The 25078-nt window shown below is 39.5% G+C and overlaps 1 protein-coding gene across 4 annotated transcripts in view; it reads right to left on the bottom strand.

The window, feature by feature from the left end:
• The window catches only part of SEH1L (SEH1 like nucleoporin), a 31323-nt gene extending 9761 nt beyond the window's left edge, over positions 1–21562 (bottom strand). For 2 of the 4 annotated variants that reach the window (XM_045527814.1, XM_045527816.1), the window contains exons 1-5: positions 21343–21553; positions 18010–18060; positions 13572–13718; positions 8501–8712; positions 1696–1794 (exon numbers count right to left, since the gene is read on the bottom strand). In XM_045527814.1, the coding sequence (XP_045383770.1) occupies positions 1696–1794; positions 8501–8712; positions 13572–13718; positions 18010–18060; positions 21343–21453 (620 nt within the window). In that variant the 5' untranslated portion in view covers positions 21454–21553. Of the gene's footprint in view, positions 1–1695; positions 1795–8500; positions 8713–13571; positions 13719–18009; positions 18061–21342 lie in introns of all 4 variants that reach the window. The other 2 variants (XM_045527813.1, XM_045527815.1) reach the window with 2 other exon arrangements.
• Positions 21563–25078: the final 3516 nt, after the last annotated feature.

The following is a 25078-nucleotide window of genomic DNA, read 5'->3' as shown; positions in this document are numbered from 1 at the left end:
TATCTAGATAATTTCTATTTGCCTGTATTTTCTTTCAGAACTAACTGCAAGTTCTTTATCCTTTTAATCAAATCTTATTTATGAAATACTTTTTATTTTCCTATGTTTTAGAAGTGGTCCACCTTGCAAGTTTTGGATTTATGACTCCACCCATATTCATTCTGCTCAGCTAAGGTTGAAAAGTACTTCAACAACACTAACTCTTCATAAAGCCTCTACAAAATGTACTATTAATATGGTTCATAGCTTTGATAACTTAAGAGGCTATGAAATAGAGTTCTAGAAGGTTCCTATATTCTAGAACTACGTAGCCAATATAGCAGCCACTAGCCATATGTGCCTATTTAAATTTGATAAAAATTAAATTCAGTTTCTCAGTTCCATTAGTCACATTTCAAGTTTCAATAGTTACATAAAGCTAATGCCCACTGCATTAGATGGCACAGATATAGACCATTTCCCATCATTGCAGCAAGTTCTATTGAACAGCACTGTTGTAGATAGAGCCTCTCTGAAGAAATCGAGAATCTAGGAAGATAGAAGGTGTAAGAACCCCTTGGCAACCTAAGTGGTAACATTCAGAACTGCAGAGCACATGGGAATGAGAATAGTTCCTCTCTTCTGCTTCTTGCCCTGCCCAGTACCTCACCACTAGACCAGAGAATTTTGTCTAGCACCTACAAAGCCCACCTGATCACCTGACAGGTATTCTTTTCTGCCATAAGACTGAGTAGTACACCTCTGACACAGTGCTTTTGGCTCTCAGAGGTTTTGCAGATACCTATATCTCAACATGATCAAAATTAATTTACCTTCATATGCTGCCACACTCTACCCAAACCTACCGTTTCCAGAGTTCCTTATCTCAAGCAATTACACACTATTCACTGAACTATTAAGCCAAAAGCTTGGAAATCATCTAGCCACCTTCCCCCTTCTTCCTTACCTCCCACATCCAATCAATCACCAGATCTTATTAATATCACTTCTTAAATTATTTTCAAATTGTCACTTCTCTCCATCTCCACTGCCACTACCCTATTCCAAAGCCACTATGATCTCTCACCTGGACTGTCATAACAGCATCACTGACCTAAATCCACCCGCTTCCTCTCCAAAATACTTTCTACACCGCTTTAAGAGTCAAATCATCTTACCTTTTAGTCCCCATTCACGTTACCCATAAGATAAAATCAAAACAGTGGACTCTATGTCTTGCAGATGAGTCTTGCCTATTTCTCACCACACTCCCTTTTGTATAGTATGTTCCAACCACAGTATAAGTAAGTTACCTGTTTCTTGCTCATAGGCCTTAGCACATACATTTTTCTCCACTTGAAGTGCTTCTGCCCTCTTTGTCTAACTTCTATAGGTCTTCCAGGTGAACCTCCTGACCCTCAAACTAGATTAGTTTCCCCAGGTATAAACTCTTTAACACCCTGATTTTCCCAGTTCATAACATCCATCACCCTTTTTTACTATTATTTTGTATTCCCTGCAAGATGGTATATACTAGGAGATCAATTACCTTCCCCTCTTTACCATTCCACCCTACATTATCAGAGCTGTGGCATATCACAGAAAATTGGTAGATATGTAATGAATGATGCATAATTCACTTTAGGAATGAAAAAGAAACATTTTTAAAAATTAAATGCAATTCTGAACAGTAATTAAAATCAAAGCAGTACTGACCTGGTGTTTTCATTATATTCAAAAATCTGAACCTTGGCCATTGTATTCGGACTACTGTCATCACTTCCTACAGCTATCATGGGAGAATGAGCCCGAGAGCTAGAAATGGAGAGTAGGAAACATTTTATATAACAATGAAATTCATACACATTTAATTCAGTGAACTAAAAAACTGGAGTCAAAACAACGTACAAGTCAGCCTGTCCCTACTGTGACATCCAGATCTCTGGATGTCTGACACGACCACATTCTGCAAGCGTGTGCTTGAGAATGTTCCTTACTCACAAGAACTGAGGACACCACCCTTCTGGACTGTTTCTAAACCATGTATTCTTATGGCTTAGATAGAAAGGATCTCTTTTCCCAAAAGAAAAGGTTTTAAGCATTCAATAGATTAAAAAAGATACCTGAGAGGTCTCAGCAATTTTTCTTCCTGAAAAATTTAGTCATTAATGAAATGAAAAGTAACCCTATTGAGACCAACTCCATGACAGAAAGGTTTTAAGTGCTTTGTACAAAAAAAAAGAAACAGAGAGAAAAAGCAAAGTAGGAGAGACCACAAGATGCCCACATCATTCTCTCTGGACTCCATTGTGGTCAACTTCACTTTGAAAAAGGCAAAAGATAAGCAATAAAAGGATGGCTTTACTGAAGTGAAATGTAAGGTAAATGACTTTTTTCCTTTCTATGCCTAATCACCTAAATATCATATTCCTTTGCCTCCCTCTTCCAGATTAAGTAGTATCTCTGTGAACCTGGCACCCTTGCTTATGCTTTGACCTCAGTATTGTGATCTACTGACTTCTTAAAGTTGGAAACAAAATATGGTGACTAAAAAAAAGTTTTGGCCCGGCACAGTGGCTCACGCCAATAATCCTAGCACTCTGGGAGGCCAAGGCAGGTGGATCATTTGAGCTCAGGAGTTCAAGACCAGCCTGAGCAAGAGCAAGACCCTGTCTCTATTAAAAATAGAAAGAAATTATAGGGACAACTAAAAATACATATAGAAAAAATTAGCTGGGCATGGTGGCGCATGCCTGTAATCCCAGGGAGGCTGAGGCAGGAGGATTGCTTGAGCCCAAGAGTTTGAGGTTGCTTTGAGCTAGGCTGATGCCACGGCACTCTAGCCTGGGGAACAGAATGAGACTCTGTCTCGAAAAAAGAATAGTTTTACTTCTTTATTACTAAAGCTTTAATACTAAAGCTTCAGGTAATTTTACCAAATTTCTAATCAATTACCAGGTAAACTGCAAAGTGCTATACTAATAAAAGACAATTGCTAATTATTTATAATAGTTGTTCGAATAGATGTAAATTCCACATTAGTCTCTATATTTCACAAACTTTCATTTTTCAATGTTCTACAAATATAAGTTTTGATTTTATAATAATAATTTGGATGAGGACCAAAAGTATATTTATAGTAACATTCAAAAATTACAAAAAACATAAAACTTTTAAAATATTTTAAATCAAATTATGAAATGTCCAGATAGCAACCTGAATTAAGAATTACTTCATTTGTACAACAAGAAATAAGATGTTCACATTTAAGCCACTTTCTAAATATGATTCACAACTGAACAGTGAGAAAAACCATCCAGCTTGCCGGGAGTTAGCTACTCTCCCAGCAAGACAGGTCGCAAGGCAGGATCGTCGCAAGAGATTTGGAAATAATAGAAATAGAGAAATAATATAGGCAGGGAAATAACTAAGACAGAGACAAAGTGCAGTTTAAAGTGATGAGGGAGTGAGGGGTCCTCCAGCATTCCCGTGTGCTGTGAGGTCCCGAGTGAAATCCCACGTCAGTATTTACTGTTACAGCAAATAGTTGTCCTTGGTTAAAGAATCATGTGTACAGTTCATTCTTTGAGGTTTCCAGGGGACCCTTACCTAATTCTGTCTACAAGAAAAGACAGTTATAAAATTTTTCTAAGATAAGCATGTGAAGCCCTAAGTTAGAAACAGACCCAGCTGAGCACACAAATTAAAGATAAAATATATAAAGTGAGAACACTGAGTCTGTGTACTAATCTACTTCTTCTAAACACAGAGACATGTGATCAGGACTGAAGCAGGAATAGCCTTGAAGTTTAGGATAGTTCCAGCTGCACGTTATCTGCTGGGCAGGCATTTTAATCAGCTTCTCCACCAAGGACCCAAACTGAACTTCTGCCTTGCAAAAAAGCTCAATGGGATGGCAGGCAGCAAAGACAAAACGTTGCTTTGCAAGCGTCCTCAGATAATACCTCCATTGCTGGGAGCAGCTTCTATTCTATTCTATCATGTCCACAGATTCCTTCAAAGCAAAGCCCTGCAAAACCCCTGAAATCTTTTCACGTCTCTTAGCCTATTTTCCCAACACCAGTTCTCTGACTGAGTAGTGTAGACAGGTCACCTGTATCTCCAGGTTCCAATGAAATGATGAAAGAATAATACCATGACAGGACTAGAAATCAAGAAAGCGTGCCATCAGAAATCAAGAAATTTCGAAAATTTCCAGGAAGTCAGGAAGGAGAAGGAGATCAGACTGAGAAAGCAAACACAAAGGGAAAAAGAGTCCTTATCACCCTAAGTAAGTTGTAAATGCAAGAAGCTCCAACCTCCAATTAGTAAATGTACAGAATAGAAGTCAAGGAGCAATCATGAAGTGGTTAGGTTAGAAAATGTCCAAGGAAGGGTCTTTCTTAGTGAAATGATCAGAATAAGAAAAGGGAGAGAGATAAGAAATTCAATAAAGCAGTACTCCAAAATAGGCAGGGAAAGGGACAAGGAAGAACAAAATACATTAAAATGCTCTTGGAATCAATTTAGGCAAGAAAAAAAATTTAAAAAATAAAGAGCTCAATTCCCAAAGTAAAATCCTTACTCTGGCAATTTGGGGATATGCCAGTCTGCCAGCTTGCTCTTGGTCCACATGCTACAAAAGGAAGCCTTCTGCCAACTCATTCCACCTACTTAGGTAAAACTCAGTCAGCCTCCCTAATTAAGAGAGTGAGCTGTTAAAACAACAGAGCACCAGACAGGAGAAAACTGTCATACCAGTTTTCTCCACTAGCCGGAACAGTCCCTTGCTCATAAATATAGATAACCAAAGACTAGCAGGCACTTAAAGAAAACAAGGGGCACAGAAGACAAAGACCAAGGCATACAGGAAGAGCTGATTTTTGAGAAAACAGATATGCTGATCTTCATTATTTAGAGATTCTGTATTTGTAAATTGGCAAAAATTTATTTGTGACCATAAAATCCAATATTCCCAGGCTTTCATGGTCATTCATCAACATGCGTAAAGCAGCTCTGCAAAAAAAAAAAAAAAAAAAGGAGTTGCTTGATGCACACACTCCCAGCTGGGGTAAGAGAGTACACTCTGCCTTTCCTTCAGCTCCTATACCTGAGTGTTCGTCTCGCAGTCTAATTACTGCCATGTTTTTCACATTTTTGCATTTTTGGTGATTTCACAGTCTGAAATGGCCCCATGTGTGGTGCTGAAGTGCCACTATGCGACTGTGATGTGCCTCACAGAGAAAATACATGTATTCAAAAAGCTTCATTCAGGCCTGAGTAATAGTGCTAATGGCTGTGAGTTCCATGTCAATGAATTAACAATATACACTAAATATTTGCCTTTAAACTGAAACACACACACAAGAAGGTTATGTATTGATTAGTTGACAAAAATGCTGTGATCAACCTAACCCTGTATTTCCCCTAGGAGCAATTCAGTATTCAGTATTGGCTAATTCAGAGTTCATGGCAACTTTATAAAACATGCCTACTGCAAATAATGAGATCTGACTATAATTCAGAGGAAAAATGCAAATTATAAAAAATTTGTATTAAGAACCTCAGGGAAATATCGTACCCATGTGACAAAAACTGACTGGTATTTTTAAAAAATAATCAGAGAAAACAAAGTCTTACCAATTAAAAATGATTGCCATTGGCTGGGTGTGGTGGCTCACGCCTGTAATCCTAGCACTCTGGGAGGCCGAGGCAGGTGGATCACTTGAGCTCAGGAGTTCGAGACCAGCCTGACCAAGAGTCAGACCCCCATCTCTACTAAAAATAGAAAGAAATTATATGGAAAACTAAAAATATATATAGAAAAAATTAGCTGGGCGTGGTGGCTCATGCCTGTAGTCCCAGCTACTTGGGAGGCTGAGGCAGGAGGATTGCTTAAGCCCAGGAGTTTGAGGTTGCTGTGAGCTAGGCTGATGCCACGGCACTCACTCTAGCCCGGGCAACAAAACGAGACTCTGTCTCAAAAGAAAAAAAAAAAATGATTGTCATTTCACCCAAAAATTCAATGATGGGATAAAATGTATACCTGAGAACAAGCTCGAGATCTGGAAAACAGTGTAGTAAATCTCCAATTTAAAAAAAAATGGAAAATACATCCAGGAATAATAAAATATGAGTCCCAGAAAGAACACAGACAACAGAAGAAAAAGAAATCATCAAAGAGTCATAAAATATTCCCAATTTGAGACAAGAAAATTCATTTTGAAAGGGACCACTAAGTGTTAAGCAGAACTAATCAAAAAGGATCAAAACTTAATAGTACACGTCCAGATTTGTTTCAAAATAACCCAGGGTTAGAGTTGTTTCTTTTTTTAGAGAAGGGGAATGAGGAAAAGTATACCTAGATAAAACATGAGAAGCTCTGAGTTACTGCAGCTGGGTGATGGATATGTGAGGGTCTGTTCATTGTACTTCCGTCACTTACTTTTGGTGTGTCTGAAATTTTCCCTAATTAGAAAAAAACAAAACAAAAAAACTAGAATTCTACTACTTCAAACCATATCAAGCAATTCCAGGAGGTTCAATAACCTATATGTGAAAGGCAAAACCAAAACCCTTTCAGAATACACTTGACAACCTCAAGGTGGGGATAAATTGCTCAAATAAAACACAAAAAGCACTTTAACAATAAAGGAAGACTGATAAATGTGGCTACATTAAAATTCATTTCTACTAACTACCGAAAGCCATGATAAAACCTGTCAAAATGACACACCATCAACTAGGAGAATATACTTGCAACAGAGCTCAAATAAGACAAAATCCTAAAAACTTCCAGAAAGTACAAGCTACCTACAAAAGAACCAGCATCAGACTGACCTCAGGCTTCTCAGTAACAAAACCTAAAGTTAAAAAGGCAGGAGAACAGTATCCTTGAAGTTCTTACATTGAAAACTCTAAAATTAGCCAAGCTATTAATTAAGCATGGGATAAAATTAAGACATTATCAACTATACTAGAATTCAAAGAGTATGCCATCCACCCCATCTAGAAAAAAATTAAGTATGCCACCAAAATGAAAAAACATCTAAAGACAACATGCAACAGAAAAATTGTGACAGCAGTAAAAGAATCATGAAAAACAGAGAATCTGTCAGAAGATAACACCAGATTATTCTGCATAAACAAAGTTTTCATGAAATAGATATTTGCATCTATTTCAATATTTACATAATCTAATATTACAAATCTGGCTGCTACTTAATTTTTAGAATCAACTTGTCAAAAAACAAAATACTTATATATGTATTAAATGTTTACAAAATGTAAATATAAATATCATATAAGCTTGACAGCTTATAAGCAATATAACAAGAATTAAGCAATGGAAGGGGCAATATGAGGAAAAAGCAAAATAAGCTAATATCCTCATTTTTAAGAGGAGCATCAATAAATCAGTAAGTGGAGCTATAAATGTATTATTTGAAATTAAGATGATTACCAACAAAACTAAAACAACTATCAACAATACCAAAAATATCTATATAGTCACATCTTGGGAGGGGTAAAGTTTTATAAATGTGCTCTATTCACCTTTCATATCAGTGAGTATGGATCTGTTTAAAGATAACATAGCAAGAGGCCAGTCACGAGGCTCAAACCTATAATCCTAACACTTCGGGAGACCAAGGCCAGAAAATCACTTGAGGCCAGGAGTTTGAGACCAGCCTGAGCGAGAGTGAGACCCCGTCTCTACTAAAAATAGAAAGAAATTAGCCAAACAACTAAAAATAGAAACAATTAGCTGAGCTACTCAGGAGGCTGAGGCAGGAGGATTGCTTGAGCTCACAAGTTTGAGGTTGCTGTGAGCTAGGCTGACGCCACGGCACTCTAGCCCAGGCAACAGAGAGTCTGTCCCAGAAAAAAAAAAAAAACTACTAACATAATTTGTTTTTGTTTTTAGGGGTAACAGAGCCTTTAGCTTTCATTTTGTACTCTTCCAGATTATTGGAATTTTTTCCTTGCCAAGGAAAAAACTTGTTTTGAAAAGAGTTTAATAAAAAAAAGTTTAAGTCACACTCTATATAGCAGTTAAAAAGGAATGAGGTTTGGCTAGATATACTAATATATGGAATAATGCCCACCATGTATTTGTAAGTGACAAAAGCAAATTGTAAATTTAAATGCATTGGTAGAGTGGAAAGAATACAGGCTCTAGAATCACACAGACACTCCTCTGCCATTTACTAGGTAAACAACCTTGAATAAATTATAGTAAGACCTGTCTAGGCCTTCAGAGAGTTTACATATGTCTGCGTCTTCTTTGTCTATCTGTTAGTAAGTAACATCGAAATATTAACAAAGGTTGGCTTCTTGTGTAGAGTGGAAACCTAAGGACAAGAATCATGTCTGGATGAAAAAGGGAGAATTTATACTCTATATAATATACCTTATTAAGGAAAAGCATTTTTGAGAAAATAAACCGCCAAATTCTAAGCTTAAAAACTGCTAGTTTGTTTTACTATGATTATATTAGCAGAGGTTAGATACGCAAGCTTACCTTGAAGGGTTCCAAGAAATACAACTACAGCTCAGCTTACATGAGATCTCATGCTGTAGAGACCACTGGCTGAGATTCATAACATCTGGTGCCTCATATATTCTTACTATACCATCTGCTGAACAGGTTGCTAACATAAGACCCATATGCTTGGGAGCAAATTTCACATCGGTAACAGATGTTCTACTATCCACTAGAGTTGTCCTTTTAACCTGAAAAAAAAAAGTTAATTTAAATTATATACAAAAAGAAAGCATTGGTACAGTAGAAAGAATACAGGCTCTAGAATCACAGACACTCCTCTGCCATTTACTAGGTATATAACCTCGAATAAGTTATAATAAGACCTGTCTAGGCCTTAATTTCCTACAAAGCACATGACAAAATATTGCATATACAGTCAGCAATCACTAACAAATTAGTGAGCTACAATTAATTACTCCCTTTAAGGCAAAAGAACATCTGCCTTAGAAAGCCTAACTTTATATAGGTAAACTCTCTTAAGCAGACTTGGTCACAAAAACCCAGAAAATGTTAGAATTTTCATATACGTGGTTTTGTCATGCCAAGCATGCTACAAGCAATAAATTAAATGAATTAAGATACTTCAATAGTAAATGGAAGGCATGCAATTTCTTCTCTCAAGCATACAGGCCAACTAATCCTACTTGGACCACTACCATCCACTTTTTTTTTTTATCTTTTTTTTTTGAGACAGAGTCTTCCTCTGTCACCTGGGCTAGAGTGCCATGGCATCAGCCTAGCTCACAGCAACCTCAAACTCCTGGGTTCAAGCGATTTCCTGCCTCAGCCTCCCGAGTAGCTGTGACTACAGGCACACGCCACCACACCTGGCTAATTTTCCTACTTTTAGTAGAGAAGAGGTCTTGCTCTTGCTCAGGCTGGTCTTGAACTCCTGAGCTCAAGCGATCCTCCCGCCTCCACCTCCCAGAGTGCTAGAATTACAGACATGAGCCACCGCACCTGCCACTATCATCCACTTTTTTTTTTTTTTTTTTGAGACAGAGTCTCTGTTGCCCAGGCTAGAGTGCCGTGAGGTCAGCCTAGCTCACAGCAACCTCAAACTCCTGGGCTCGAGCGATCCTCCTGCCTCAGCCTCCCGAGTAGCTGGGACTAGAGTCATGCGCTACCATGCCCGGCTAATTTTTTCTATACATTTTTTTTAATTTTCCAGCTAATTTCTTTCTATTTTTAATAGAGACAGGGTCTCACTCTTGCTCAGGCTGGTCTCAAACTCCTGAGCTCAAATGATCCACCTGCCTCGACCTCCCAGAGTGCTAGGATTACAGGCCTGAGCCACCACGCCCGGCATACCATCCACTTTTAAGTGAAGCATTTGATAGAGGCCAAGAGAATGGTATGAAGCTGGCATTGTGATAATTACAGAATTCCAACAATGCATTTAAAAGTTATGTTCTGGCACCTAAATAAGACAGTACTTGACTGAAAACATCAATAAAACTTAGAAATCAGCAGTTTACTATGGTTACCAAAATACTTTTTAAGGAGTCTCAATATTAAAAGAATAATATCACATAAACTTCAAAGATAATATCTTAGCAAACTTTTGTCTGCTCACATTACTGAATAAGTAGTATCAACACAAATGTTCCCCATAATACTCTGAAATAAAAAATAAATTTAAAAATAATAATTAAAAAAAAAACCAACATGCTGAGAAAATAAATGTATTAGTGACGGTTGACTCAACTAAATAAATACAAATAAACATCTTGAAGTTAGAAGAAAACTCCTTTATATGCCACCATTCCTAAGCCCAACCTATAGTATACCAAACTGATACACCTCAGACTGAATGTCAGAAAATCTCTTTTAATTCCATAAGTTTCCCTTCTCTCCTCCCCATAAGCAGTTGTTTACCTAGGAAGACCCTAAGTGCAAATGCAATCAGACCAACTCCTCCCCCTATAAAAAGAGTTATAAAACAGTCTGAATAGCATTCAAGCTCCAAAGGCACGGTAATTAAAACAGTGTATTGTTGGCATAAGAGACACATAGGCCAATGGAATAGAACAGAGCCCAGAATAAATCCTTCATATATGTATGGTCAGCTGATTTTCAGCAAGGGTGTTAAGACCATTCAATGGGGGAAAGGACAGTCTTTTCAATAAATGGTGCCGGAAAAACTGGATATCCACATGCAAAAGAATGAATTTGGACTTTATACTACACACAAAAATTAACTGAAAATGGATCAAAGACCTAAAATTATAAAACTCTTGGAAGAAAAACATTGGGAAAAGTCTTCATGAGAATGGATTTGGCAACAATTTCTTGGATAAGATACTAAAAGCAAGAGAAACAAAAGAAAAAATAGACAAATTGAACTTAATCAAAATTTGTAAATTTTGTACATCAAAACCCACTATCATAGGCCGAGGGCGGTGGGTCATACCTGTAATCCTAGCACTTTGGGAGGATTGCTTGAGGCCAGGAGTTTGAGACCAGCCTGAGCAAGAGTGAGACCTGTCTCTACAAAAAATATAAAAATTAGCCAGGCATGGTAGCATGTGCCAGTAGTCCCAGCTACTTCAGAGGCTGAGATAGGAGGATCGCTTGAGCCCAGGAATTTGAGGCTGCAGTGAGCTATGATGACACCACTGTACTCTACCCTGGATGACAGAGTGATTCCTTGTCTCAAAAAGAAAAAAAAAAAAAAAAACCCACTATCACTAAGAGTGAAAAGGCAAACCTACAGAATGGGAGAAAATATTTGCAAATCATATACAGGTTGAGCATCCTGAATCCAAAAATCCAAAATCCAAAATGTTCCAAAATCCAAAACTTTTTGAGCATTGACACGACATATAAAAGAAATGCTCATTGCAGCATTCTGAATTTTGAACTTTTGGATTTAGGATGTTCAATCAGTAAGCATACAAGGCAAACATTCCAAAACCCAAAAAAATCCAAAATCCGAAACACTTCTGGTCAAAACCATTTCAGATAAGGGACACTCAACCTGTATCTGATAAGGGATTAATATCCAGAGCATCAAAAGAACTCCTACAACTTAACAACAAAAGAGCAACCCAATCAAAATATAAGCAAAGGACTTGAATGGCTCTTTCCCCGAGAAGATATAATTGGCCAACAAGCACACAAAAAGATGCTCAATATCAATAATCATTAGAGAAATGCAAAGCAGAACCAAAATGAGATACTACTTCACCCCCATTAAGATGACTATAATAAAAAATAGAAAATTACAGGCTGGTCATGGTGGCTCACGCCTGTAATCCTAGCACTCTGGGAGGCCGAGGCGGGCAGATTGTTTGAGCTCAGGAGTTCGAGACCAGCCTGAGCAAGAGCGAGACCCCATCTCTACTAAAAATAGAAAGAAATTATATGGACAGCTAAAAAAATATATATATATATATAAAAAATTAGCCAGGCATGGTGGCGCATGCCTGTAGTCCCAGCTACTCGGGAGGCTGAGGCAGGAGGATCGCTTGAGCCCAGGAGTTTGAGGTTGCTGTGAGCTAGGCTAACGCCACGGCACTCACTCTAGCCCGGGCAACAGAGTCAGACTCTGTCTCAAAAAAGAAAAAAAAAAGAAAAAAAGAAAATTACAAGTGTTATCAAAGATGTGAGAAAATTGGAACCTCCTGCATTGCTGTTGAGAATGCAAAATTGTGCAGCCACTATAGAAAACAGTTTGGTTAATACCTCAAAAAGTTAAACACAGAACTACCGTATGAGTCAGCAATTCTACTCCTAGGTATATAGACAAAAGAACTGAAAGCAGGGTCTCAAACAGATACATCTGTACACCACTACTCATAGTGGTATTATTCACAATGGCCAAAAAGTAGAACCTCCCATGTGTCCATCTACAAATGAATGGATAAATGTTATTTATATACATATGATGAAATACTATTCAGCCATAAAAAGAAATAAATGTGATATATGCTACAATATAAACAGATCTTGAAAACATTTTGCTTAGTGAAATAAGCCAGTCAAAAAAGGACAAATACTATATGACTGTACTTATATGAGGTACATATAGTAGCGCAGAAAGTAAAACAGAGGTTACCGAGGGATGTAGGGAAGGGGAAGCAGGAAGCATCATTTAATGGTACAGAGTTTATTTTGGGAATGATAAATAGTTTAGGTCATAGATAACATCAATAGGTATACAGCGTTATGAACATAATCAATTCCACTGAACTGGACCATTTACTAAGAGTTAAAATGGTGAATATGTTATATATATTTTGTCATAATAAAAATGCATAAGAAAAAAGTAGTATGAATAACAAGCATTATATTGGGGCTAGGGGTGCGGTAGAAATGGAGAAGAACACGCTGTTTATGTCCCTGTAAAGGAATGGAGCATATCCACAAGGAGACATAAAAACCTATAGTAGGGGTTGCCTTAGGGAGAGAAGCAGGTGACAAGGAAAGGAGGACATTCTCACTGCATATATCCTTTTGTTCCTTTTGGATATTATACCGTGTGTGTCACTATCAATTACAAAAAAGTATAGATGGGGAAAAATGTCTACAGATTACAAAACCTTAAAATGAAAACACTGGGAGGGTTCAATTCTCTCACTTTATAGACAAGGAACTTGAGCAGTACACAGATTATGTTCTTGCCCAAATTCAAATATCCAATCAGGGTAGAGGTAGATGCAGTTAAAGGAGAGCATATTTTGTAAGAAACCTAAATAAACCACAATACAGAAAAATAATTTTTAAAGAATTCTAGAGAATACTCTAAAATCATATACCAATATCATATAAAATATACTAATACATGAAATTATATAAAAATACTCTGGATTCATTGTGAAAGTTATAATTAATGTCATGGAGTGCCCCTTTATACCACCTCAGGCCCAAGACAGAATTAAACAGACAAGTAAGAAAAAAACTATTACAGAAGAAAGAAAAGTGAAACTGGGAAATACAGAGGAGAGAGGCAGCATTTCACCAGTGTCTGAGGTATTCTTAGGACTAACACTCCTTGGCTGCTCCTTCTCCCTGCTGGCCCCCCGAATACTAACAAATGTCTCACCCAGTGACTCTGGCCTCGAAGTTTATCATTTGATTCTCCTACTATTTCTTCCCATACAGCAGCTGTTCGGTCAAAAGAACAGGAAGCTAAAACCTGTCCAAATTCAGGATGGGCCCATGTCACACGCCATACAGATCCACTATGTGTCTGGGGAATTAAAAAGAAAAGCAACAGATATTCAATATCCCAGGCCTTTTTTCTCTTTAAAAAAAATTAGTTTATTCATATTTCACACATTGGATTTTACTTGAGGAAACTAAAACAGATATTTTTACTTCAACAAAAAGAGAAAGGTGATCAATGTAACATTTAAATAAAAAGTTAAGTTTTAGAACTTTGTAACCTTTAAAAGATATTGTATATTTAGGATTGCAGCCCTTTTAGAGTCAATTTCTAACATTTTACTAATAAAGAAAAACCCAGTTTGATAAAGTTGACTACTTCCAGTGCTAATAGTTGGATACTTGCTTCAGAGTTCAGCCTAACCAAGCTTTGAAAACAGAGATTCTACGAGTCCACTATTTTTTCACTTGCAAATTCTTTCTACAAGAAACACTCACCTAACAAAATAAACAAAATAAGGTTAATCAAAATTATTTGCTTCAAAATCCATAGAGACAGAAAGCAGATTCATGAATACCAGGAGCGGGAAGAGGAAGATGGAGAAGTGACTGCTAAATGGGTACAAGATTTCCTTTTGCGGTGATCAAAATATTCTTCAATTAGATAGTGGTGACAGTTGCCGACTTTGTGAATGAATATACCTAAAATCACTAAATTGTAAACTTCAGATGGGTGAATATTATGGTATGTAAATTATAGCTCAATAATAAAAAAAGTATTATTCTGTTTTATAAGGAAATTATTTGCTTCAAAACCATAACAATACAGAGACTATAGCAACAAAATCCTTAAACGATTCTCACCGGTATCAGGTTAGATGACAGACTATTCTGGAAGAGGCACTGAGCATGCAAATACAGAGAAGCCCAAATCCTTACACCCAGAGGAAATTATTTAAAGCTCAGTAACATTACCTTTATATATGAAAAATGTCAAATTATTATTCTACAACCCTTCACGTTGACTCCCCACCAAAAAAAAAGGAGGGAAAGGTCTTAAAGCACAACCAAAACAATTTGCTAGGTGTGTCCAAGCAAAAATACTAGATGAAGATAAACATAGAAAATTTGTGTCACAATTTTGTATGTCTAATATTTTTTACATTCAACAACATAAGAACATTTTTGTTTTTTTTTTTTTTGAGACAGAGTCTCACTCTGTTGCCCTGGTTAGAGTGCCGTGGCGGCAGCCTAGCTCACAGACAACCTCAAACTCCTGGGCTCAAGTGATCCTCCTGCCTCAGCTTCCTGGGTAGCTGGGACTACAGGCATGCGCCACCATGCCCAGCTAATTTTTTCTATATATATTTTTTAATTTTCCAGCTAATTTCTTTCTATTTTTAGTAGAGACAGGGTCTCACTGTTGCTCAGGCTGGTCTCAAACTCCTGAGCTCAAACAATCCACTCTCCTCGGCCTCCCAGAGTGCTAGGATTACAGGCCTGAGCCACTGCACTCAGCCAAGAACACTTTCTTAACCCAATAAAGTCTACATGGTAACAATGTGTTATGGTCTGAGACGTGAGAAATCACTACCTAAAGACCAAATTGAGCCAAATCAGGAGTCTTATTAGCTGGCCAGCAACTACCCTCTGCATCACCGAAGGTAGTACAGAGAGCAGCAGTGAGCCTTTGAAACGGAAAGTTTTTATATTGTAAGTTTGCGGGTGGAAAATTATTAAGATGGAGCAAGCATGTGTACAAAAAGCCTTGAGTAAGCATTACATCATTTTCTTATCTTTGGTGTAACAGGATCTGGGCAGTTTGGGCTCTGGGCCATATCTTCTTCATGCAAAACATGGAGGTTGTAATCGCTTCACACAGAACATGGGTGTTGTAATTGTTTTACGTAGAACGTGGGTGTTGTAGTCACTTACGAAGTTCTGTGCTGGGGGTAGCAAGCAGGAGCAAGCAGGTTTACAGAAGCAGAATGGCAGGTTAATGATTTTTTGGCGCGAAACTTACACTCTAACAAATGTCACCAACCAAAGGTAAACTTTGCACTCTTATTTTTTACCCTTTGTTTTGTCCAGTCTTTTCTTTATCCTCTTCAATTCTTACATGGCACTATGAAGTAAAAAATGCACTAAAGCAGAGAGGTTTTATTAAATGTTAGATTCCCAGTAAAGCACAATCTAACTAAAGAATAAGGCTTGCACAAAGACACTCATCACAATAAAATGGAAACTAAAATATACATTAGATAAGCAAAACATGGTATATCTATTGGATGCTTATAAAGAACCTTTAAAGCAGGGGTCCCCAATCTATGGTGACTTTTATAATGATTTCATTACATATTACAATGTAATAATAATGGAAAGAAAGTACACAATAAATGTAAGGTGCTTGAATCATCCCAATCTCAAAATCATTCCCCCGCCCCTATCTGTGGAAAAATTGTCTTCCACGAAAATGGTCCTCAGGCCGGGCGCGGTGGCTCACACCTGTAATCCTAGCACTCTGGGAGGCCGAGGCAGGAGGATAGCTCAAGGTCAGGAGTTCAGGAGACCAGCCTGAGCAAGGGGGAGACCCCATCTCTACTATAAATAGAAAGAAATTATATGGAAAACTAAAAATATATATAGAAAAAATTAGCCGGGCATGGTGGTGCATGGCTATAGTCCCAGCTACTCGGGAGGCTGAGGCAGGAGGATCGCTTGAGCCCAGGAGTTTGAGGTTGCTGTGAGCTAGGCTGCCACCACGGCACTCTAGCCTGGGCAACAGAGTGAGACTCTGTCTCAAAAAAAAAAAAAAAGGTCCCTGATACCAAAAAGGTTGGGGATTGCTGCTTTAAGGATATACCAAAGTACTTATGAAATATGTTGTTAGAATAAAAAGCAAGAGATTGGGGTTTCCTTCTGAATTGACAAAAAATGTTTTGGAACTAGAAAGAGGTAGTAGTTGCATAACACTGTGAATGAAGTAAATGCCACTTAACTGTTTATTTTAAAATAATTAATTCTAGGATATGTTAACCTCACCTCAATTTTAAAAAAGGGCAAAAAACATGCATGGATCCTTCACCAAAGCAGATATATTATGAATGGGAAATAAGTACATGAAAGGATAATCAACATTAGTTATTAAGGAAATACAAATCAAATTCCAATGATTTTGTGGTCACTTCATAACCACTAAAATGGCTATAATATGGCATAGACACTTTGGAAAAGAATTTGGCAGTTTCTTAGAAAGTTAAAACACATACAACCCAGCAATTCCACGCCTAGGTATCTAACCAAGAGAAATGAAAACATGTCCACACAAAGATTTATATGGCATGTTCTTAACAACATTATTAAAACAGCCAAAAACTTGAAATAATTCAAATGTCTATCAACTGGTAAGTGGATAAACAAAATGTGACATTTGTATATAATGGACTACTCAGGATTACAAAGGAACTACTGACACATTACACAAGAATGAACCTCAAAAACATGCTAAGGGAGCCAGAAAAGACCCAAGGAACTACAACTGTTTAAATAAAATTACCATTTTACATTCACAAAAAAAAACATGCTAAGGGAAAGTAAAGGACCACACATTTCAGGATTCCATTTATATGAAATTTCTAGAAAAGAATACACCTATATAGACAGAAAATGGATCAGTGGTTGCCTAGGGCTTGGGGTGGGAATAGGGCACAAGAGGAATTCCTGATTTGATGTAAGTGTTCTAAAACTAGAGTATGGTGATGACTGCATAACTGTGTCAGCTTACTAAAACTCACTGAACTGCACATTTAAAACTGATGACTTTTAAGGGGGCCGTCCACAATGGCTCAGCCCAGTAATCCTAACACTCTGGGAGGCAGAGGCGGGAGGATCTCCTGAGGTCAGAAGTTCCAGACCTGCCTGAACAAGAATGAGACCCCATCTCTACAAAAAAACATAAAAATTAACTGTTGCGTGCCTGTAATCCCAGCTACTGGGGAGGCTGAGGCAGGAGGATCACTTGAGCCCAGGAGTTTGTGGTTGCTGTGAGCTACAATGACAAATCACTGACTGCACTCTAGCTGCAGCAACAGAGCAAGACTCTGTCTCAAAAAAAAAAAAAAAAAAAGTAAAGGAAAAAGGAATATGCTAAAATGCTAAGATAGTTATGTTAGAATGTTAAAGAATTACAGATTTTCTTACTTTCAAAATATCTGAAATCTATTTCTATTACTTTAATAGTAAAAAAATGTAAAATATCTTCCAGGAAAAGAACTATACAATTTTTATAACTTTCTCAAAGCTGAACAGTAAATCATTGATACTACCAAATAATAAATATTTCTATTTTTTTAATCCCTGTAAAAATAAATACTAACCTTCCAGCTAGCAGTACAATGCCAATCCCCACTTTCACTTTTATCCCAGACCTGTAGGAAAACAAAAGGTAGATATTTATATCAACAATTCCTACAAATTGATACAAAAAAACTGTGAGACTGAATCAGGTGTACAGGCAAAGAGGAGAACATAACACTGACAAAATAATACAACCATTAAGTAGACATCCATTCATTCAATCAAATATTTACTGGGAACCTTGAATGTGTCAGCTACTGGGCGCCTAGCACTGAGGGATCCAGGAAGCAGAGCTCTGTCTAACAGGTAATAGCAGCAATTACAGTTACAGTCAACTCTCATTATAAGGCAGTTTTGTTCTATAAAATAGCTGCTTGACTACTGAAACATTGCTCCTAGGAGAAATACAAGGTTAGGTTGCTGTGAGCCTCTGGCCTAACATTTTCATCAACCAATGAATACATGACATGTTCCGCCTCAGCTGGGAGCGTTGTGTCTGGAGACTCAAACTGTTCAATATTCCCCACATGTGGGCAAATGACTGCCAAAGCACCACCAATATTGACTTTGGGGGTACAAATAAATTTTACCAAGTAGACAAATTCACAAATACAGAATCTACAGATAATGAGGATCAACTGTATAGGTAACAAATGTTAAAGCAAAATATTAAAACCTGGCAGGGCGAAGCACTCCCACCCTCCCAGCTACTGGAAGGAAAGGCTGAGGTGGGAGCATCACTTGAACTATAGCGTAGTGTGACTGCACCTGTGAACAGCCACTGCACTCCAGCCTGGGCAACACAGTGAGACCTTGTCTCAAAAACAAAACAGAACAAAAAAAGAACCTTACTATCCACAAAAAATAGAGATTACAATGAAACAAGCTGTCAGTTTAGCTTGTTAAAAATGTAATGAGGCCGGGCGCAGTGGCTCATGCCTGTAATCTTAGCACTTTGAGAGTCTGAGGCAGATTTGACCATGTGAGGTCAGGAGTTCAAGATCAGCCTGAGCAAGAGCAAGACCCCATCTCTACCAAAAAAACAGAAAAATTAGCCAGGCATGCTCACACCCGCCTGTAGTCCCAGTTGCTCAAGAGGCTGAGGCAGGAGGATCACTCACGCTCAGGAGTTTGAAGTTGTAGTGAGCTACGATGACACCACCACACTCTAGCCTGGGCAACAGAGCAAGACCCTGTCTCACAAAAAAGAAAAAAAATAAAAAAAGACTATGCAGCAATAGTGTCAGTGGGACAAACATAAAATCTTATATTCAAAGGTTACAAGTTTACATATATACATATGCTACCATGACAATTATTTAAAATGTTAAAGGAAAAATAAAAAGACATCAATAAATATTAACAGTGAATGTTAAGATAGCAATGAGCCTATAAGTAATTTTTCAGTTTCTAAAAAAAGAAACTACATAACTTGCACAAATTTAAAAAAAGTGTGTGCACATAAGCATGTACACAAATAAATAAATACATGGCTCTTCAGTAAGAAAAAGTACTCTAGAAGAAATAGACATAAGGGCACACAATAATGAAAAAATACTAATATAATATGAACGCCTATAATTCATTATTATTCTCAACTAAAAACTCTTTCTGGAAAAAACACCCTTCCCATGCAGCCACTTTATAAATCAATAAAACTGATCTAAAGCTATCATACAGATTATAAATTCAATATATATTTCATCAACATATCTAGACTATTCATGCCAGCCAACCTATGACAATTATACGAGAGAAATGTTTCCCCAATAGGAAGGCAGAGAGATATTTGTACACCAATGTTTACAGCGGCATTATTCACAATAGGCCAAAGAAAGATGGATGAATGGCTAAGCAAAATGTGGTAAATACATACAATGAAATATTATTCAGTCTTAAAAAAGAATGAAATTCTGATACATGCTACAATATGGATGAACCTTGAAAATATTATGCTAAGAGAAATAAACCAAACACAAAAGGACAAATATTCTGTGATTCTACTTATATGAAATACCTAGAATTCGCAAATTCATACAAAGTAGAGCAGAGGTTCACCAGGGGTTTGGGGTGGAGGCAATAGTGAGCTACTACTGGGTAGAGTTTCAGTTTAGGATAAAAACGTTCTGGAGATGGGTAGTGGTGATGGCTGCACAACTATGTGAATGTTGTGCTTAATGCAAATAAACTGTACATTTTAAAACGGTTATGTAATTTACCATAATAAAAATGATTTTTTAAAAAAGTAATACTAAACTTCTTTTTATAACAATTGTAGCACTATGGTTATTCGATGGGTAACTTGATATAATAAAAACTGTATCTTTGAGAGATTACAGGTATCAAACTTGAATGTGAAAAAGAAGGACAAGGCCGGGCGCAGTGGCTCACACCTGTAATCCTAGCACTCTGGGAGGCCGAGGCGGGCGGATCCTTCGAGCTGAGGAGTTCGAGACCAGCCTGAGCAAGAGTGAGACCCCGTCTCTACTAAAAAACAAAAAGAAATTAGCCGGACAACTAAAAATATATATGGAAAAAATTAGCCGGGCATGGTGGCGCATGCCTGTAGTCCCAGCTACTCGGGAGGCTGAGGCAGTAGGATTGCTTGAGCCCAGGAGTTTGAGGTTGCTGTGAGCTAGGCTGACGCCATGGCACTCTAGCCAGGGTGACAGAGTGAGACTCTGCTTCAAAAAAAAAAAAAAAAAAGAATCTGCTTGTCAGAACAGTGAACAGGCGTTTACAGGAATCTTAAAAAACACTCTGATTCCTAGATACCAAATAGAAAACTCACTGGATGTAAATGGTTTTTATTTTTCTTTCTTCTTGAAATAAAGTGAGCTCATCTGAACCCAAGTAAAAAAATCTTCCCAGGTGAGAGAACACAGGCGAGGCACACAGAACCTGAGTCACACACGGCCTGCTAAGTCAGTCATCCCGACAGGTACCTCTCTGCAAAGCGCTTTGGCTGAACACAAGCGGTGCGAGCCCGACGACGCCCCGCCACCGCGCGGGCGGGAGCGCGCCCACCTAGGGCCGGCGGCGCGGCTCCGGCCCAGCCCACGGCGGCGCCAGCGCCCACAGCCGGCGGGAGCGCGCACGCGGCGGGACGCCCGCCCCGCGCAGGCGCACGAGAGGGCGGCCCCGAGAGGCCGCGGTGACACAATACGAGGGTGGGAGCGCTCTCGTCACGCCCGGGCAGCACTGGCTGTGCGGCCGCGACTTGCCCGCCACCCCTGGGCTCCAGGCCTCGTGCCCGGCGGCATGCACTAAGGTCAGGACAAGTCCGCTTTCCCCCGCGCCGCCCACCCAGTCTCCCTTCCAGACGCGGCCCTGCCCGCAGACGCCGAGCGCACCTTAACGCTCTGATCGCTGGAGCAGGTCGCCATCCGCCGCCCGTGGAAGTCGAAAGAGACATCGTGGATGAGATCCTTATGGTCTGCGGCGATGCTGCGCGCTACAAACATGGCTCCGGTCGGGCCCGCGCCTCCGAAGAGGGCAGTGGCGGCGGCGGCACGCGGCCCGCAGCCTACCGGGCCCAGCCTCCCGGGCGCGCACGGCGCGTCCTGCCCGCGCCCCTGCGCCGTCACGCCCCGCCCCGAGCCGCCCCGCCCCGGCCCGTCACGCCCCGCCCCGAGCCGCCCCGCCCCGCCCCGGCCCGGCCCGCCTTGACCCGCGAGGCTGCTGCCCGGGCCAAGGGCGAGCTGGGGCGGCGGGCGCAGCCCAGTCCCTAAGGACGGGCTTAGCAACGCTGTGCGGAAAGCGGCAAGCGAGGGAAGTAGATGAAGTGCGGACGTTAAGAAAAATGAAAGTTAAAAATGCCACGCACAGTTCTCGGCCCTGAATCAATACCGTCAGCATTTGGGTGTGTCTTTCCCCAGACACGTGGGAGGTGCGCAGCGAGTGGAGAAGTCGCCCCGGGGACTCGGTCACGGACGGAACTCTGCGGGACGACTGCGGGAGGGGGCTGCAGAGACGCCGGAGGAGATCGCTCCAGGAGGCCGGGCTCCGTCGCCGGAAAGCGAAGGCAGGGGTCGCGGGGTGCAGTTGAGAGGGAGAAGGTGAAGGGTTCTGGGGAAGCCTGTGAATAAGAGTCCTTAGATCAAGGCTTCAGTCAAAACCGGGAAAGTGGAGGAACTTTCTCCAAAGAGGTTAACGATTTAGGAGGTTTTATTTATCAGGAAAAGACATGCTAGTGGTAAAGTTAGGATGGGAAATAGGGAAAATTGGGTCAGTGGAGTGAAAATACAGAAAAAAAAAAAAACGAGGCTGCAGAAGGGGCTTGCATTTTGGATTATGGCCAGAAATCAGAAGAATGTAAGGCATGATAAGATTAGCAGGCTAGAAAGTTTTCAAAATAATTAGTTCCAACTGTCCCCTGATGGATTGATTGTACAGAAACCTGCAAAGTCAGGGAGGAATGACCTGTCCTTTTTTAACTAAAAATAAGATTTTATGGCTACTTTAGGAAGTGGATCCCAATTTCCAGAGTTACAGGCACGATAATTGATAACAACTGTAACTTCTTTAAGGTCAGAGACACTGATTTGCAAAGAAAGTACTCACTGTAAAAGTCTAGTCTCACCACTATACATTACATGTAACAAACACTTGCACACCCTAAATCTAAAGTCCAATCTATAAGAACACCAAAACTTTTTAAAAATATTTTTTTCTTTTAGAATTATTTAAATTAATTCCATGAATACCTGGTAAACAGATCAGCGGTTGCCAGAGATTATTAGTGGGGATGGAATGTTAAATAGGTGAAACACAGATGACTTTTTTTTGATAGTTTTTAGACACTTTCAGGTTCACAGCAAAATTGAGCAGAAAATACAGAGTTCCCATGTACACCCCTACCTCCACACATGTACTGCCTTCTTCCACTGTCAGCATCCCATACCAGAGTGGTACATTTGTTATGATCAATGAACCTACATTGATGTGTCAGTATCACTCAAAGTTCAGAGTTTACATGAGTGTACACTCTTTTTTTTTTTTTTTTGGAGACAGAGTCTCGCTCTGTTGCCTGGGCTAGTGCCGTGGCGTCAAGCTCACAACAACCTCAAACTCCTGGGCTCAAGCCATCCTCCTGCCTCAGCCTCCCAAGTAGCTGGGACTACAGGCATAAACCACCATGGCCAGCTAATTTTTTTCTATATATTGTTGTCCAGCTAATTTCTTTCTATTTTTTTAGTAGAGATGGGGTCTTGCTCTTCCTCAGGCTAATCTCGAACTCCTGACCTCAAGCGATCCTCCCACCTCGGCCTCCCAGGGTGCTAGGATTACAGACTTGAGCCACCGCGTCCGGCCTAGTGTATACTCTTGATGTTGTACATCCTATGGGTTTTGACAAATACATAATGACATGTATCTACCATTATATTAATAGTAACATACTGCCCATTTATCTAGTTTTGCTGCCCTAAAAATCCTCTGTGCTCCTATTCATCCCTTTCTCCCCGCAATATGCAACCACTGACCTTCTGCTGTCTCCACGGTTTTGCCTTTTCCGGAATGTCACGTAGTTGGAATCATAGACTATGTAGCCTTTTCAGACTGGCTTCTGTGAAAGAAGTAATATGCATTTAAAGTTCCTCTGGGTCTTTTCATGGCTTGATAGCTCATTTCTTTTTAGCGCTGAATCATACTCCATTGTCAGGATGTAACGATGTTTATTCATTCACCTACTAAAGGATCATCTTGGTTGCTTCCAAATTTTGGCGATTATGAATAAAGCTGCTATAAACGTCTGTGTGCAGGTTTTTGTGTGGACAGAAGTTTTCAACTCCTGTGCATAAATACCAAGGAGCATGATTGCCTGATGTATGATAAGAGTATGTTTAGTTTTGTAAGAAACTGATAAACTGTCTTCCAAAGTGGTTGTATGTTTTGCATTGCCACTAACAATGCATGAGAGTTTCTGTTGCTCCACATCCTGGACAGCATTTTGTGTTGTCTGTGTTCTGGATTTTGGCCATTCTAATTGGTGTGTGGTGTTCTTATTACGGTTTTATGTTGGGGTAGCTTATAAATGTTAGGGTGACCTAGGGATATTGCTGGCATAAGAACCTCTGCAGATGTGACATTCTAAGGGCTGGATGAACTGAAAACAGTTTCTCTTCTGGGGTGAAAAACTGCTCCAGGACTGCTATCAATAGGAATGCCCAACCTGCTGGAAAACTAGCCTGGCGGCAGTCCCAAATTGATCCTATTTAGCTTTAGGCTAGAAATAGCTTTGATATGTAATGGAAATATATAGACCATTGTTTGCCTGTGGGATGTCTTTACAACATGTTTGTATGATTTACGGTGATCCTTTGTTCTCGGGATGAATAAATATGAGTGAGGAATTACTCTCCGGGCTCGTGGTCTGGAAAGCCTTGAGTCCCCTGACCCCACTCTTTCTGCTCTACTGTCTCCTTTCTTATTCCTGCGAGACACCCTGTCTTCGACCCTGTTGGCTGGGGAATTCCTGGCAATTTAATAATTGGCACTGCCCTGATAACATGATGTTGAGCATCTTTTCAAATGATGATTTGCCATCTGTATATCTTCTTTGATGATGTGTCTGTTCAAATCTTTTGCCCATTTTTTTACTTGGGTTTTCTTGTTGAGTTTTAAGAGTTCTTTATGTATTTTGGATAATAATTCTTTATCAGATACATTGCAAATATTTTTCTCCCAGTCTGGCTTGTCTTCTCACCTTTATGTGCTTTCTTTGTTGGTTTTTTGTTTTGTTTTTTTTTTTTTTTTTGAGACAGAGTCTCACTCTGTCGCCCTGGGATAGAGTGCCTTGGCATCAGCCTAGCTCACAGCAACCTCAAACTTCTAGGCTTAAGTTCCTCCTGCCTCAGCCTCCCAAGTAGCTTGGGCTACAGGCACACACCACCATGCTTGGCTAATTTTTTCTATTTTTAGTAGAGACAGGGTCTCACTCTTGCTCAGGCTGGTCTTGAACTCCTGACGACTTGGCCTCCCAGAGTGGTAGGATTGTAAGCGTGGTCTTCTCATTCTCTTAACCAGTTTTGTGAAATTACGTAATTATAATAAGACCTGTTTTAAAATAAAGTGCATACAGGGTAAAAA

The sequence above is a fragment of the Lemur catta genome, chromosome 16 (assembly GCF_020740605.2).
Source record: "Lemur catta isolate mLemCat1 chromosome 16, mLemCat1.pri, whole genome shotgun sequence".
NCBI classification, from domain to species: domain Eukaryota; kingdom Metazoa; phylum Chordata; class Mammalia; order Primates; family Lemuridae; genus Lemur; species Lemur catta.
This window is presented reverse-complemented; position numbering and strand designations above follow the sequence as displayed.